This window comes from Amblyomma maculatum, chromosome 4 (assembly GCF_055883805.1).
Source record: "Amblyomma maculatum isolate TAMU_Amacu chromosome 4, ASM5588380v1, whole genome shotgun sequence".
In the NCBI taxonomy this organism is placed as follows: domain Eukaryota; kingdom Metazoa; phylum Arthropoda; class Arachnida; order Ixodida; family Ixodidae; genus Amblyomma; species Amblyomma maculatum.
Window position 1 is genome coordinate 32207288 of NC_139347.1, and position 17638 is coordinate 32224925.

The 17638-nt window shown below is 44.9% G+C and overlaps 1 protein-coding gene across 1 annotated transcript in view; it reads left to right on the plus strand.

The window, feature by feature from the left end:
- LOC146190617 (cell adhesion molecule Dscam1-like) overlaps positions 1 to 17638 on the plus strand; it is an 86956-nt gene that overhangs the window by 68139 nt on the left and 1179 nt on the right. Inside the window, exons 14-24 of the mRNA XM_084600208.1 lie at positions 465 to 612; positions 3012 to 3160; positions 3243 to 3377; positions 4966 to 5133; positions 5781 to 5851; positions 6754 to 7000; positions 8487 to 8579; positions 9287 to 9508; positions 10365 to 10676; positions 14025 to 14192; positions 15277 to 15599. Of these exons, the coding sequence (XP_084456334.1) occupies positions 465 to 612; positions 3012 to 3160; positions 3243 to 3377; positions 4966 to 5133; positions 5781 to 5851; positions 6754 to 7000; positions 8487 to 8579; positions 9287 to 9508; positions 10365 to 10676; positions 14025 to 14192; positions 15277 to 15599 (2036 nt within the window). The remainder of the gene's footprint in view (positions 1 to 464; positions 613 to 3011; positions 3161 to 3242; positions 3378 to 4965; positions 5134 to 5780; positions 5852 to 6753; positions 7001 to 8486; positions 8580 to 9286; positions 9509 to 10364; positions 10677 to 14024; positions 14193 to 15276; positions 15600 to 17638) is intronic.

Here is a 17638-nt window from a genome sequence, read left to right on the forward strand (position 1 = left end):
TGCTGTTTATTTTTCTTCCTTTAATCCCTTTTTTGGAAACATTGAGCTAACCGGAAATTTTTAAATATACTTTATTTGTGATTGTTGAATTGTTGGCTGCTATTGGAATCGCCCATCCACGGTTGGCGATTGGTCAGAGTGCACTGCAATCTCAAATAGGGGATAACAGACAGAATACTATGGCTCTTCGTCTTTTTATCCCAATCTCAGTTTTCCGGCATACTGTAAATCATGCATTTTTTTTTTTTATGAAGCAGTAGAAAGCCTAAGAAAAAAGTAACAAGAGACCAAGTAAATTTCAGATACAAAAAGGAATTGCACACATCTGCAGTAAACGAGTACCTGGTGGTATTACTTCTCGCTGTAAAGTCTCCTCTGACGCTAGTGACTCCCTTTCAGCAGCCGCCATATATCCGAAGGATATAGCCGTGCAATAAAAAGGTGGTCTTTCGGTGCGGACGCAGTGGCGGCCCACTTTGAGGAGAGGTTCCGGGCAGTGACTGCACGACGCGGTGAGCCGGTGCGCCTGGAGTGTCGGGCTCAAGGAGACCCCTCAATCAAGCTCACCTGGACGCGGGACGGACGGAGCTTCGATGCCACGCTGGAGCGCAGGTAAGAAAGAGCTGCCATGATTCAGCGACAGTAACTTCCAGATACGCTCGGAAAGATTGCTCTGAGAGAATAAAGTCAACTCAAGGTCGGCTCTTTCGGCGGAATTTCACACTGTTTGTATACGCCGCTTACGGGCTAATAAACGATCGGCTTTTCTGACTCACATCTTATGCTGTGCTAACTTATTGCTTATATGTTGAGCTTTATTCTGGTGTCTGCACTGATTGAGGGGCAGGTGCGTAGATTATGTATGGGGGAGGGGGGGGGGTGAAAGACAGCTAAAGTAGATAGCTTTCGAGGAGAATGCTTTAGTCGAACGATGACCACGAGAAGAGCTTTTACTAACGCGCACTACTTTACTGGACATCTTAAAAGTGATATATTCTAAACTTCATTTCCTTTTTAAGTCACTGACGTGGCTCAGTAGCTATTGCCTGCTGATGTCAATACAAAGATGGAGGCGTCGAGTATCGCGCGAGGCCGATATTGAGAGGATGGCGAATTGCTACAAAGGATGTTTTTTGTACCATTTCGGCTGATGGTAAGGAAGCTTATGGGATGTAAATTATTCCGGATCCTTCCTCTGGTACATATCTTGTAACCAGTGTCGCTTCGGCACCTTACACTGCTGCAGTAGCGCTTTTTGTTGACCTTAGCTATTTTGTATACAAATACCGCAACCTTTTATTGAAAACAGCGCGCGTTTATGAAGAGGCTGAAAAACGCACCAGAACGTCCTGGTCATGCTTGTGAAAAGTGAACCTGCGCTTATCCCGCGACTTGTGCAAGAGCTATGTAAAACATTTAGATGCAAGGAGCTGTAAGATACACCACGAAAAAATTACCTATTGTCAATGCTGAATTTCACTTCATTTGAAGAAAGCAGATTCTAGACAAGCTTACCTCACGCTTTCTCTTCAATGCTCAAGCACGCTCAGGAGAGCCATATAAAAATTTTAGATGTTAAAATCACATTGCACCAAGTTTCACGAGCGTTCGCCATAGGCCGCAGCCACACTCGCTGCTGCCACTTCGATCTTGACTCGCTCGGCAACGGGCTAGTCTGGCTTCTTATTCGATGGTCTCGGCAGCTTATCTGAAACGGCTACCCTATCTGCCTTTAGCGAGGTGGCGTATGTGTATGGATGGGTATTTACCTAGGTTAAATGAAGGAACGGCATATACGAAAATTCATGAAGATGACGATGTTTGCTGCCCAGTGCGAGAGTATGTTGCAGTTTTACAAGAGGCGTGATCGGCTGCGGCGACAGCATAGTGCTCTCGTGTCTGGGGACGGCGATGAAGACGAAGACGTTTGCTGCACTGCGCGAGGTGAAACAACATGCGACCCACGAGTTCGTGGCCCCATCTGTGGAACGTGTATGAGATACTAGGTGCAAGAAAAACACGGATTATCGCGAAACTCTCAAATGAACGCACTAGAGCCTACGCTATAAAGGAGTTCTGCCATACTTTGGCACAGCAATACGCAAAATGTGCCAGGAACTAAACAGCGTGGAGGGCCCCTATCACAGGGACCAAGTGCTGCAGCAGAAAGGAAGCTAGCTCTATCAGATAAGGAACAAAAAACTACAAAGATAAGCAAACTCTCAAAGGAACAAGAAACCACCTGGAGACAGCTCCAGACTCGCACATTCCCTTCTCCGACTTAGTTAGCCCTTATTCCCCCAGGCCATTAAAAACTCGAATGCTCTCTTTGTGGGGCTCCGAGAGCAAACTTTGGCCGCATTTTATATCTTTGCCAAGAATTTCAATCACCATCTCGCTGGAACCTCACGGACAGAGAGGGGTGGGGGATCACGGTCTCCAGCTCGGAACCGGCTTCACAAAGGCGGCTGGTAGATTGGGCTGAACAGATCGCCGCCGGTCATGGACAGTTGGCCACCACCCGGGATCAAGAGCCAGACCAACCCTAGAACGTAACTTCTTTTAAAGGTTGTGGTTGGTGGTTTGTGGGGTTTAACGTCCCAAAGCAACTCAGGCTGTGAGAGACGCCGTAGTGGGGGACTCCGGGAATTTCGACCACCTGGGGTTCTTTACCGTGCACTGACATCGCTTATCAGTAAAGTTTTCACCTACTTACCTATCAGGCTTTTGGTCATTCGTGCAACACAGAGGAACATCATAGCGATAGTCGCGCTGAAAATGTAAACAATGCTAAACCTATTTCTCTCAATACAAAGAGCGTATTGAACATTGGTTGATAGACAATGGACACTAGCCAGGAACTTGTTAATGAGTTTCCCAGGGTATGGATAGACAAATTAATACAAAGGACAAGGATCTATCCGTAGTCTTCGAAAACCATCATACGCTGTAGATATTAATCGATAATACTATGGGACCATTTTCACGCAGCAGATGTGATATCTTCGCAGGTATGCAATCCTGGAGAACGATGGCAGCGGTTGGTCGGAGTCTGTGCTACGCATCACCGGAACAGACCGCCGGGACTCGTCGCTGTTTGTCTGCCACGCTGAGAATGCGTACGGGAACGATGATGCCAGCTTCCGGCTCATCATTCAAGGTATGTGCTGCACATTTCGCTCCAATAAAGTAGATCAGTCCCTGACAGCTGAAACCAAGTCCCCACTCGCATTTCCACGCAGAGCCACCGGATAAGGTCGAGGGCCTGGAGGTCATGCAGATAACTAGTCGATCGCTGACAGTGTCCTGGTTGGTGCCATACTCTGGAAACAGTCCTGTTCTCAAATACCTGGTTGAACACAAGGCCTTGCTATCAAGTGAGTGTCAGAACCGAATGTAAAAAGAGGGGAATTCCAATAGTTAATTGCTCTTTTATTGAAAAGGTTTTAATTATCCCGTTTTGCTAGTTTAGAAAAATTATTACCCCCTTCTTTCCTCATGTAATATATACATTGAAAAACTTTTTAATGCCTGCAAAATGACATTCAGTAACTGATACGACAAATCTTTTCTACGTGGCCAATTTTAGCTTGAAAACCTCGAAATTTTGTTTAGGGCACTCAAACTTCTTCATGTTGACTCATAAATTTCATAAAAAATTCCTCGCGACTTTTTTAGATGACAGCACTGTAACCATTTTTTTTAATTACATCGCTAAATGGGCTAAGTTCAAAATGCAGCTGTGCCCGAATTCCTTCCAGCGGGAAAGGATACCGTCAAAAACATTCACCAATTGCTTAGATAATCTCTGTGGAAACCTGGTAGCAAAAAAAAAAACAAACACAGTTAATCTTTATGTCCAGCTTCTGTAACCCGAGCAAATTAAAGAAATCAGTCAGAAATATTGTATTTCATCCTCGCCAAAATTAGATGAATATAGCAGAGAACCACATGTAGGTTTTCTCTTCGGTGCACTGTACTAGCATTGCACAAAAAGTTCACTGGAGTACTCATTATTGATCTCATATTAGGTTTATAAATGTCAAATACATGAGACAGAGGGACATAAAATCCGCGAAATCACGTGCTTGTGATACGATGTATTACGTCAATAGTGCGCCGCAAAAGCTCCTGTGTCTTGCCCTATATTGGAAAGGAACTGAGCAGATGGCTGGGATAACACCCGTATTTCTGCACTGTCTGTTTCACGCAGAATACACACTCAGCCAGGCAGAATACACTTCTTCGGCGCTATTCAAAATTAATTACTGTACAGCGCAGATAATAGGGAGGGGGGTATAAAGGTAAGTGCAGTGCTCTGCTAAATTTAGACAGCAGACGGTCTTTCACGCCAAGTCACCAAGTCAAACGTCGTTTGTTTCTGTGTCAGAGTTATACAGGCGCAGTTATAATCTGCCATTGCCATTGCAGCGGCTTCTATTGCGTTCAGCTGCCGTCAATGAGGACTCGGTCTGCAATAGCCGATTTCTATAGCCTCCCTCTCACAGCTGCCGTCGCTGTATACTTCCCGCAGTGTTCAGAGGTACTGAGTGGAATTTCAGTCTGGGCAACCACGTTTCAATGAAGGTGGATCACAAACGGCATACGCTGCGTGCCCGATATATCAGCGCATGTGTAAAGAAAGGTCGACATTAATCTTGAATCCTCCCTCTGCGGCTTCTAGTTCTCTCTTCTTTCTATCATTCCCTTCTTTACTACTGCCTTCACGGTGCGTCTTAAAGTGTACACTGTAAAGTGCGGCCTTTACTCTGCATCTTGTCTCCCTTATAGCCACATTTCTTGAGTATTTCTTCTTACTGTCCTTTCCGAACGTCTGGAGGTTATTTCGCGAATTCACGCGTACCCGCTCGTTTTCGAAAGGCTCAGTCAGGCTCCTGTTTTTCATAAACAATTTGAAATCATATTATTTTCTGCCTGATTCGCATTTTATTGTTTTTGCTTCAGGCTCCCTGCAGAATGACAACCAGGTTGCAACCACAGAGCCAACTGAGCATTCTTGCGCGGTGACGGCGCTGCAACCGTCAACAACCTACGAGTTGAGAATTCGTGCCGTCAACGCCATTGGACTGGGCGACTTCAGTGACCCAATCATAGCCACTACAAGCCAGGAAGGTATCGGTTCCAAATCACTTGGTTACATTTTAGACGGTGGTATTACCGAACATACAGGTTAAGATGATAGATGAAGTTAATGGAGAAGTGAACTGTGCCAGAACGACTGCTTTGGGAAGTAGGAAGAGACTATTTGTAAAGGCCGAGCACGCAATGATGATATCAGAATCCACCTGTAAAAACTCTTGCATTCACATTACCCCTAGGCCATGCAAGCTCGTTAATACGGCTCGGTTAAGGCAGGTTTTTGAATGTGGTCTGGTAGCCTACGCTATCACGGCATACCCTTAAGGACGGAGCTTAAGTGTCTCTCATAATTTTAGTAAACATTATGTACAATAAAATGAAAGCGCTTATTTTCAAGCTGTCAAAGTACCAACGCGCCAAGCTAGGTGTATTTGTTCCAGAGTGTATAGTCGTCATAGATTTGCTTCCTTCCGGGAAGCTGTTTTGGAGCATTCCACTTTTCGAGAAATGAGCTGTGAAAGAGTTCGGTTGATTCAGTTTTGTTCATGAAAGAAAAACATTACTGTAAAGTTTTATTTACAGTTGCATATTTTTATTATTAGCTCATAATTATCGGAGCATGCTGTTACCAGAAGAATACAAAAAAACAACAACTGAGAGCGCCATTTTATTATGCGCAGCTCCAAGCGGAAGCCCACGGGACATCCAGGTGTCTCCCATCAGTTCTCGCACCCTGCAAGTTACATGGAAGGTGATAGCGCCAGCCGTTTCTCTATTTTATAGCATCAACGACTGCAATGTTATTCGATGATGTCTTAGAATAAACTGCGCCTGCATGACTATGTGTGCGAAAAATTCGGAGTGTTATGAACGTTGTTGGCCTCAATGGTAGCCCGCGCGAGAGAGAGAAGGACATATGGAAATGACGCCATTGATTGGCTGCGCTGGGGGCGGTGCTTAAAGTTCGACATTTTCGAAAAAGCACGTCTTTTGGCTTGAGAAAGTCAATATATGTCGATCCATAGCACTGAAGAGAACAAGAGCTTAAAACCTAATATTGTTATGGTTAACGGTTGGCTACAATCTCTAGTTTCAACCAGTCGCCCAAATCTAATTGTGAAGTTTTTAATTTCCAAAAAGTAGTGAAACAGCTTACTGTAGTAAACATTTTTTACCTCTGTTCGGACTTGCACCAACACTTGCGCAATGGCGCAGAAAGATTGTTTGTTTTCAAAAAACAGGGGCCCGCTTGAAACACCTAGTATATTTTCTTCACGTGCAGCGACGCAGTCCTGCCACCTTTGTACGATAGTGTTATCGTGCCGTCTAAAAGACTAAGCGTCACTATTTGTGCGACCGTGCTGTGCATCTCTAAACCCCTACCTCTTCATGCGATATGATGTGCGTTCCTCATGATTCTCCTTTATACGGATTAATAACCGCACGTGCGGGATAATGTGCTCGTGTGGCGAAACGTCATGAAAGGTTACCCCTCGCTTAAATACAGCCTGCTTTCTTGTGACGCACTCCGTACCCCTGTAGGGACTGTGGACTAAAAGATTGCATCCATTCTTAGTGCTCATCATTGCGCATAGTCTTGCTTATGCAGAGGTATTGAAGAGTGAAACTTTTTTTTCCCCTTCTCCACATCAGCCACCTCTGGAGGAAGAGACGCACGGTGGCGTGCAAGGCTACTACGTTGGTTACCGCGTGTCGGGAAGTGGGCAGCCCTACCTGTACAAGACACTAGAGAGCAGAACTTCGTCTGCACCTCAGGAACAGCAGTGTTTTCTGGGCGAGTTGCGACCACGAACCCGGTACGGCGTCGTGGTGCAGGCCTTCAATGCTGAGGGCGCCGGACCTTCTTCGGACGAGATTGTAGCAGAGACGTTGGATGTGGGTCAGTTGTCAGAGTACAATATTTCATCGTTCTGGGATTTTACTCAAACTTACAACTTATGGGAAACCTGCATCAATGAGAGACGAATAATACAAGTGGAAATAATCACACTAGAAATAAACTACGCGCTTCTGAAAAATAAATTTGATTTCTGAGACCACACTATCGTAGAGAAACTCACGTGCCGCCCTGATACCAACATGCATTCTCGTCGCACTGGCTGTGCGGAATTGATAACTGTTTCGTTTAAACGCATAAGTTTATATCATTAACCGTTTTATGTTTTGGTTCAAGGTTTTGTAAGTAAATGCGATAGTCATAACATAGAAACTTAATGAATGTAATGTCGTGTCCTAAGGGCCAGTCATGAATTGTCATTCTTGTTTTACTTCTCTCTCTCTTAACGAAGGTAATGAAATTCAAAGAGCTTTTCTTTTTTTTTTTTTTTTTTTTTTTTGCGGGGAAGTGTTTCTGATTCAGCATATCGCGAGCGGCTGGAGATCCGATCCCGAATTATCTCGGCCATCCAGTGAGGGAGTGGTACATGACTGAATGGGGTGTTGTGTATGTTTACGATTGTTTTTCTAGAACGTCAATCTTGCTGACGAGAGTACTTGCTATTTGATCTTGATGGATAAGAAAACACGTTTTCATTTCTGCGTGAATAATTTGAAGGAAATATTTTTGAGTCATTCAGTCTGCGACGTAACGTCATTGGTAAAAATTAAATGACCAGTGTTTGAGTGCGAAATAAGTTCTCGCTGATTCTCGTTTAGTAAGCCTTTCTTTCTTGGCGTCTGGCCGGTGAGATACGCCGGGGAAATCTCACGCGGTTTTGCACAGTGTGCTCTTCAGGATGGTTATTGGTGTTTAGCAGTCTTTTTCTTCAATACTGCAAGGGCACGCGTGCGATTAAAACATGGACAATGGCCAAGAAAATGCAACGAATTCCTGAATGAAGCATCATTAAGCAAAACGTGGTCGTTTGTGTGAACGTCCATTACCGCTCATCACTGAACAAAGGGGAGCGGCTGGAATAGGCACATGTCGCCGAGAAGTTGGTGCACTCACTGTGAATCTCGCTTGCGGCGGTGGCTCACTGCCAAAGGTACTCGACAACTATTTACGAAGACGCGGATCCTATCCCGGTCGTAGAGTACGCATCAATATAAAGCCAAAATATGTAGGACGCCATATTGTGCTGTTCGACGTCAGTTTTTTTTTTATTTTTTTTAAAGAGCTCCTACGGAGTTTCTCATAGCTGACATCTATTGGGACGTTGAAAGCGGCAAATATCAAATGTTATCAGCTCCCTCGAAGTACATACTAGTTCTAGACAATTTACCTACTTGTACTGAGGGTCTACACATACTGCAAAAAGTCGCAGTACGCCTGTTAATGCATCGCGCTGTGCACTATGGAAAATACTGAGCAGTAATAAAGGATAACAAGAGTTCATTGCTCTCTGCTGTGCACGAATTTACAGATCCCCCGACTGCTCCACGGCTAAATGTTGTCTCCTGTACTTCATCGTCAATACAACTCAAGTGGGACGCTCTGAAGGAGCAGCCTGTCGAAGGTGAGTGCATACAATGCGTTACGCCGACAAAGATCTTTGTGGCGCCGATTACTGTTTCATTCAGGCGATCTGTTTCTTTTTTGCACTGTATCGTAGCAAATGGGAAGACTTTTTAAAACATTTCTTTTTGCAACGAAGAGCATTTGGGTTTAGGAGAGTTTTTAAATGCCTGAGTTGCTTTTACATGGTGATTGACTGAAATTATATATTTTTTACGCACGCAGCGTATGATTATTTTCAGCAGAATTTTATGCGGGGTCTTTGTTTGAGAGATGCTACTGCTTCTGCCTATTTAAAGAGACTTCATGCTGCTTGTTTTAAGCACCCTCCATTGAGAAGTTTTAAATAAATGGTGACTTATTGGATCAATATTCGGGGCTACACATACTTTCGCTATAGAATATGCTGGCAAAATTTTGGTTAATTTTACTCAAATGACAGAACGCTGGAGGTGGGCGATAACAGTTAACATAGGCAGTGCATGCGTATACTGGCGTGCTTATATGTTACATAACATCGGCTAGTCGAGAGTCCGATTTTTGCCCAGTGCATCATAAAATACTGCGGTGAGCATAGAGATTTGTCAGAATTTAGCTACAATAAAAATGACGTTGCCAAATGAGCATGGGGTTCATATATAACTTAACGTACTTAGTGGAGGAAACAAAAGATTTTTAACGAGCCTTGATGAACTCATACCTTTTCAGGCTACATGTTATTCTACAAGGCTGAATCCAGGTTAAAACCGCTGAGTTCCAGTTCCTGGGAAGTGTCCGAGTGGTCATCTGTGCAGACCGGTTCCGAGCGGTCAACGTACCTCTTTCGAGGCCTTGGCTGTGGCCGCGCTTACACTTTCTACGCTCTCGCCTTCAATTCTGCTGGTCGCGGTCCCCAAAGCAATGTGGTACTAGCCAAGACCGATGGATCAGGTGTGTTCAATGCTGGCCTTTTATCCGTACATTTTATCCGTATGTAATTCATCTGCTGGATGAATTACATATACGAAGAAATATAATAACAACATTCGGTTACCTTATCCCACCGATAGTTTATACATAGAATGGTGTACTGGATGATGACAGTATTGTTGACGCATAAGGACCCGAAGGTACCTGGTTAGATGTTTTTTTTTGTAGCTCATATGAGAGGAAAACAGTTGAAGTATACTATAATACGAGTGTAGTGCAATAGCTTAGTAAAGTTAACGGCATCGAAGAACCACTGCTCAAAAAGCGTCGCCTGTTTGGTGGTTCTTTATTTTATTATGGTCGTCACTAACGTAATGGCATATACCTGAGCGCAAAAACTAAAGCTCTTAAGATAGATCAGTTTAAAGGCAGCTTGCTGTATGCGTCATGCTTTCGTTGCTGCGTAAAGTGGATGTTTTGACGACTCTACAAAGCACAATTAGATTCATTGCAAAGCTTGACACTGACATAGGCGGCGGACCACTCGTAGAAAACTTAACAGCATAACAATTAGCAGTCCTGGTGTACGAGTATTTGTGTCATAGCAGAGTTGCGCTGAAGGTCATTTGGTGATCACTTCTAGAATAACGCTTCACCGTGGCTCCGAAAGCCACGCTCAATAACGGTTTTCTCAACACACTGGGCTCTTTCTCAGTCTGTTCTAGATTCTTTTGTCACCGGATTACACCTCTTATCGTTGTTGTTGTTGTTGTCGTTTTGCCTCCGGATTACACGTTTATGATTGTGGCTGATCTTGCGAGAACCTAAACATTATCCTGATTGTATGATAATCTTTCCACGGGCTGTTTACTTTCAGTCCCTGTGGCGCCCGAGTTGCGGGATCTGGTGATGGCCAACGCGACTTGTGCGACCCTAAAGCTGTCGGCGTGGAAGAGTGGCGGCTGCCCCATCACATCATTCACCGTACTCCACAGGCGGCACTCACCGCACGATGACTGGGCACCCGCAGCCACCGTGCTCGTCACCGATCTGCCCTTGTCAAGGCCACCTGAACTTGCCATCCAGCACTTGACGCCAGCGACGCGCTACCATCTACTAGTTAGCGCACACACCGAGGCTGGCTCTACGGACGCCGAGTATGTCTTCACCACGCTTACGCTTTCTGAAGGTGAGGGAGCTGCTGCTATCCGGGTTCGAATTTCGAAACACCGCATGCAGTGCAAACCACCAGAAGGAAACATGGGACAGCGAGGAAATAACGGCGGGACAGTAATGACGAATACTAAGGGAAAGAAAGCGCTGGACGGTTGTGCTGCTGATGGGGTATTTTCACTTTCCGACATAGCGATCTAAATTAGCATCTTGCATGTGTGCGCAGTAATCGTTTTCGACTGTCTGTGCGTAATCGACCACTGCTTAATAGCTGGAAATAAGTATTAGGACGTCGCACAAGCTTTGAGTAGATGGGATAGCGCCTTTACACCGCGTTTTAATTCCGCGAATGTCTTATAAATCTGTTTGTTTCATTTGTTCTTTAAAATTATAATTGATATACCGTCAGTATACACATACCAAACACACTTAGTAAGTATACCTACCGCAACGCGTTCACTAGGTTTCCCTCTAACAGGCTTGCACCACTGACTCTTCGTAGCTTATGCGTTGCGTGCGTGCTAGCATTTGTTCCAACACCAGTACGGCAAGTTTATTTAATGAATTGTTTCTATTTTCAGGAATAACTTCATTAGAGAAACTTACTCACCAATTTTGGCATCATTTGGACACTTCCCCAGTTGCTTAGCTCGATTTGAATGTGGTGTGTGTGATGTTCCCGGGTTAGGTGATGTGATTGTGATGTCATGATCCTGTCGACGAATAGAATTTTTCTTGACCGCCGTTGATGGTGGCGGTGGTAGCTTATCAGCGGAGCGAGCTGTACACGCTATCGCATAAAGCTGCAATTCCAGAGCACAAGGTTGCCGAGCCCGCTGGCGCGCCGATTGTCTATTTTTTTTTATAAACAAAAGAATATGTTCACTGCTGTCGCCGAGAACGCATCGCATCATGATCAGCTCAGTGTCTCAACGGTGATCTACGAAGCCTCAAACTCCGCGTCGATCTTTGAAGCTAGCCATACGCCTCTTCATACGCCCGCTTCCGCGATAACCGGCTACTCATTGATTATTAATATAAACAGCGCAAACACGAAGACAAAAAAGAAGATAAAAGAAAGCCACAGTACAAGCGCTTGTACTGTGGCTTTCTTTTATTTTCTTTTATCTTCTCCTTTGTCTTCGTGTTTGCGCTGTTTATATCAATAATGAATAAGTACCAACTCGCCCAACAAAGTATCTTGATAAGCCATACTACTCATTCATGTCGTACAAATATAAACACAATCGATGAATTGTACGCAGAAGCTGGCCGAGGCCCCGAGAAGACTGTCGTTATTTTCCAGACAATTAAAGAAAATGTGTGGGCAGAAAGAAAGTGAAAATGCAGACAATTTGAGGTTTTGTACTGAGGACACTACCCGCAATTCTATAAATAAAATTTCTCCTCCCCCTCATTCGCCACGGTACCTGTTTGTCTTCGGCTTCTTTCAGTGCCATTTTCCTCTATTTCATCGCGGTGCGGTCAAGGTGTTCACCGTGATCTGAAACACTTCTCGGTCTCCGCAGCTGGTGCTAGCAGATCGAATGGCAACGCGCCAGCGACCTGTAAAATCATGTAGTAAATTTATTACAGCTTCTTGCAGCTATCTTACAACTGTATCTGTAAAATTCGCTCTGCAAATATACCCCGCGGGATAGGTTTTAACTTTTATGTCATGGTTCAGGTCGATTTATTAGCCCAAATTTACGAAGGTATTTGTATGGCAAAGAAAGCGCGTCGCCCCAGTCAAGCAATATCTGCGATCATGTCCGGTTCTTCTACAGCCACCATTAATCGTTTTTGTGCCTAAATTCAGCGTTGAAGCTGAAAAACTGCCAGGAGACCACCAAAGGCGCTGCGAGGTTAATCTCGTTTCATCCTTCCTCACGATGAGTTCGCTATGCCATTTACCTAGGCCTCAAACAACCGAGGGCCACACCAACTTCCCGACATCGAAACCACGGTGAAGAAAACTAATGCTATCAATACGGTGCCAGAGCACCTGAGGCATGGGAAAACGGTTACGCACTTGAACAAGAGATGGCGCCGCTGCGCCATTGGTTTTAAAGCCCAGGGGCTTTAATTGGCTTGGAAGAGCGGGAAAGCGAAACAAAAAGCCCAACGTGACGAAAGTGGAAGAGGGTGCTAAAAGTGAAAAAGTACTTACCACCTGCTGGCTCCTTTCAGTGGCATTGCACGTGACAAGTTCAATTTCTAACGAACTCAAAACCGTAAAAAAATTAGGCAAAGGTTTAACCCTGCCACTCGCAAAGCGAAAGCGGCGGCACGTTTCGCTCGAACCGCCCTCTCTTAGTCTCGGTTCGGCAACCTCTCAGCGAGCTACGTCCACTGGTGATCGGATTTAGCCTGTCGTCTTCGCATCCTGTGAGTCGCAAACGGTTTACGAGGTCTCGGTCGTCCATGACGACCATTGACGTTAAATTGTCGAGAGCAGTTGCGATCGATTGACACCGGCTAAGAGGCAGCGGAGGCTATCTAGAAAGAGCGAGTGCCACGGGGATTCAACTCAAGAACGGAGCCGCAAATACCCATCAAAGGGCTCGTCCTCCATTCGATAGCGTCGACCGGTTCCCGTGTCGTGGTGGTGTACCACGTAGCGTGAAATCACAGTGAATTCTATATTCGAGGACAGCATTATGTGTCTCTGCTGAGAAGGCCCGGCAGGGAAGTGAAGGGCTTTTGTCCCCGTCCACTGGAGAATGGGGTCTCTTCAACTCCCCCTTTACGGTAACAAAGGCGCGCCTCCTTACCTCTTCTGTCTAGCTTCCGCTGTAGCACTACAGAGTTAGCTGCCCGAGAGATTACAATTACATTACACCATACCTTCTCTGTGTGCCTCTGTAAATCTGCACCCTAACAGTTGAGCACACATTTGCTGTGAAACCCAGCAACCGGCACAGTTAACGGTGACCAGAGGGAGCTACACACTATGAGAAAACCGCTGCAAGAGAAGCGACTAAATAGCCAACACCAGCATCATTTGCTACCCGCGATTGAAGGCATATCCGTCACACCAGCATAACGGAACTTGTACGATGATTACTATTTTAGAGCGCAGCCCTTTGGCGCCCGTTCCTGCGTGTCGCGTCGTCGTCGCCGTTGGCGTTGTCCCTCGTAGCCAGCTCTGCCGGGGCAGCGCGCGCTCCTGCCGCTGTGTGTACCCCCCCCTCTCCCCCCTTTACGCAGCAGGCCGCTTCACGCAGCAGGCTGAATTAACCGCGGAGCTCACGCCCTCATGCTTTTTTTATAGTTAAAAGTTTCACCTTTAAAGTCCATACCAATAATCTGTTCTCTGTGGAAGGTTCTCGCCTACAATTAAACTTTACAATGTTGTCTGCAGACACCGTGTCAGCACCGCATTGGACGCCGTCGACTGAACCCCAGCGTCGCAGCATTGACGTTATCGTGCCGGCCGCTTGCACCGTGTTTGTGGCGGTGGTCGCTGCAGCCGCGTTAGGCTACGCGCTGTCCCGGAGACGGCTTTCAGCCCTTCGTAGACGCCGTTTAGGTAAGTTGTATTGAATCGATAGTAGTATTTTCTGTGGGCGTCGAAGATGACTTGTAGTCGCGATATTGACATTCAGCCCCTTGGAAGGTGTACTACCCTCTACAGACGTATTCTGATCGGTGATCCTGAGCCAATTGTTTTGCTCGGCGAAACCAAAGTGCATGTTTTACTGTGCGATTTGAATTCCGATTCGAAGATTTGATGGACACCGGCAGTATGGTCCCTAGACTGCCTAGACATGTTGCTCCTTCGGGGATCCAGAGAGCTTCTCCGGATCACCATTCGAAAGACACTATATGCCAAGAAGTACAAGGCTGCATCGGGAGGCTAGTGATAAACTTATCCGAAGTGGTCTCAGACACATTACAAATTCTCACAAGATGCAGACTTAAGTGATCTTAACATGATTATTCTTTGCTTAATTTTTTTTATTTATGATGGTTACCTAAAGACAAGCATCATCAATAAAAAATTATCATATGAGCAAATGGTAGTTTTTATTTCACTGTTACTGTTTTCGGTGAGACCTGGTGTGCAGATATCGATTTAGGGTGCATATAGTGGCCTATATCAGGGTGGCAGGGCTGGATGGTTGTTATTTCTCGCCTGTGAATGGAGCATCTGGCGTCAATGCAAATTAAAGAATCATAAGAAAGATGTTAACTGCCTCATAGAGAATAAGAGAGGATGACTGAAATGATTTTACCAACCTTACATACAGCAAACACCCACATTAATGATCTGATATAAACGCGATGTATATGCGCGTACCCGACAAATGTAACCATATCTGTTGCAAGTTAGTATGAGTTAAATTAAAAACAAAGCAGCGCACCAACAGAATATAATAGCTATACAAAAAGTAAATAAATTGCATTTGATGACTACTTATTTTCTTGACCATTTGCGTATCGCGATTTTTAAGCAGCTAATCACTGCACAGTTGTTGCATGTACTATATTACGGGAAGATAGCTAACTGCGTGTGGACCCCAATACGCCGATTCTTCTCTTGCGCTCCCGAGTTTTCTTTGTTTATGCCGTGCCTCTCATGTCTAATACATATGCGTCTTTGGCGATTCTAGTTTGGCGCCCGGGTGACGAGACTGCAAGATCGGGTTCAGTGAGCAAGTCAGCAGGCGCTGTGCCTATGTGCATCTGGGAGAAGTCCGCACCGCAGCAACATCTTCCGCCGTCCCGGCCGGAACAGCTCTACCTATCTTCTCCATTCGATCCCCGTGGTCTGGCCTCCCACAGTTCGGGTGACGCCAGTTGTGCGAACAGTGAAGCGGGAACCTTCTCTCATAGCCTTGATACCGTCCACGAAGTAACTGAACCGGACGAAGAACAGAGCAAAAAACCTACTACGTACGATGTGCCTTTCGCTCCAAGGGATTCTATGCAAAAGGTGCGTTCAAGCACCGAGCAAGCGAGTGTCCGCAGTTGAATTACACAACAATTTACCTTTAGGTTCGTGGGCTGGCTGTGTAGCTCCCGCCAGTTCTGCTTTCTTGTCTAATGCCTTCGGCTTTCTGGCCCTCCAGTATATGAAGCCTTCTGCAAGAGAAAATCGGCTTTCACAGCAGAAAATAACACTAAAATAGACAAACATAGAATTATGTGTAGCAAGAATTACAGAAAAAAGTTAAAAGGATTACTTGGCGTTGAAGCTAAAATAGGAACTTTGTATAGCGTGTAGCTGCAACATGAAAATGAGCACTATTCTGCCATTACCGACACGCAAGTAGATTTTAGCATTCAGCCCTGGAGTGCAAAGAAATTAAGTTCTTTCGGGTAGCCAGTTGCAGGTAGACAGCGTAACAATAAGGATGAAAAATTGACCATGAAAAAGAAGGGTGGACCAAAATTGCGAACAATATAATGAACACAGCCAATGATAAACCAAGGAACAGAATGATAAAAATTCAATTCAATTCAATTCAATTTCAATTTTATTATATCCATTCAGTACATTTCAGCTTATACATACAGAAGGAGGTCCGAGAGTCAGCGACTGTATCGGGACCTCCGATAAATGACAGATAAATATTAATATACTACAACGAGACAGTTGTGCGAGTCGGCAGTTTTTCGGCCGACAATGAACACACACAGCCGGTGGACTTGATGGTCGACACAATATCCCCAGTTTAGCCTGGTATACCCAGCAGTTGTGCCCATCTACCTGCTAGTTATCCTTAAGGCCATTTAATGGAAGCCCTTGGGCGTATACTCCTGCCAAGCGCATAACGGCCCTTAGCGCGTGTGCAGGCTTAAGTTACACGCGGAGCGAAAGTAGAGTGAGGACATGGACAAAATACAATAAGCGGGATTTTAAATAGTAAGTGAAATGAAGAAACAAACGATTATAAAAAAAAATGATATTTTGATTAAATAGTTTTTACTACATCACTAAGGTTTTCTAGGACAGCATGCGCCAAGTGTTTTGCTTGTTCAGAATGCTGGCGACAAAGAACATGGCAGTGTGCAGTGGAACTGCATTTGATCTCGTTTCTTGGCTGTGCTGTATTGTTCCTACTTAGAAATGAAGATGTCATAATTAAATTTGTGCCTTGAAAATAGCTGCTTGCGAGGCTACAAACTAAGCCAGCGAGGCCTGTTTATTGAACGCATTGTAACACGGGTGAACTCTCCTGTGAGTGGCAATCCGATTATATTGTGCGGCTTTCTAAGAGTGCATCTATAATGAACGGTTACACTCTCCGTAAGCGTAGGCTGCTGCTTGTCGAAGACCAATCATTGGTTCCGATTCAGTTTGATGTAGGAGTACTCTTATAATGAACGGTTACACTCTCCGTAAGCGTAGGCTGCTGCTTGTCGAAGACCAATCATTGGTTCCGATTCAGTTTGATGTAGGAGTAATGTGAAGTCAGCAGCAGACGACGCGACATGGTGTTATCATAGCTATAAGTTGACCCATTATCTCGTTCTGAAGTACTAGACCTCCGCACGATATGCTTTTAGGGGTTCTCAGTTAACTTCACTATACGACAGAAAGAATTGTGCTACAATCATTGCTTATTAGCAGATAATTGCACTGCAATTGTCCTTTGGTTCAAATATTACTGATGCCATATATAGTTGCAGCCCAAAAATGTTTGTCCCCGGTCCTGTAAAATGCAGCCATCTTGAAAAGGGGAGCACAGATATCAGTACTTATCCTAATAAATAGCTGAAGATAATAAGCACATAGGCTGCCAAAATAGTTCAAGCTAATGTTCTCAAGCATGCAGATTGCGACGATGTTTTATGGGCTACTAATTACGGTAAGAAGACATCGTCAGTCGCTGTTGTTGCCCGCTTGTGCTTTGAAGGGTATACGACAACCATGCAAGTGCACCATATTTCATTCATGAACGCTTGATAGTTTACAATATTACTTACGATCTCACATAAGCACCTAATTTAGTCAGATGTATGTCCTGA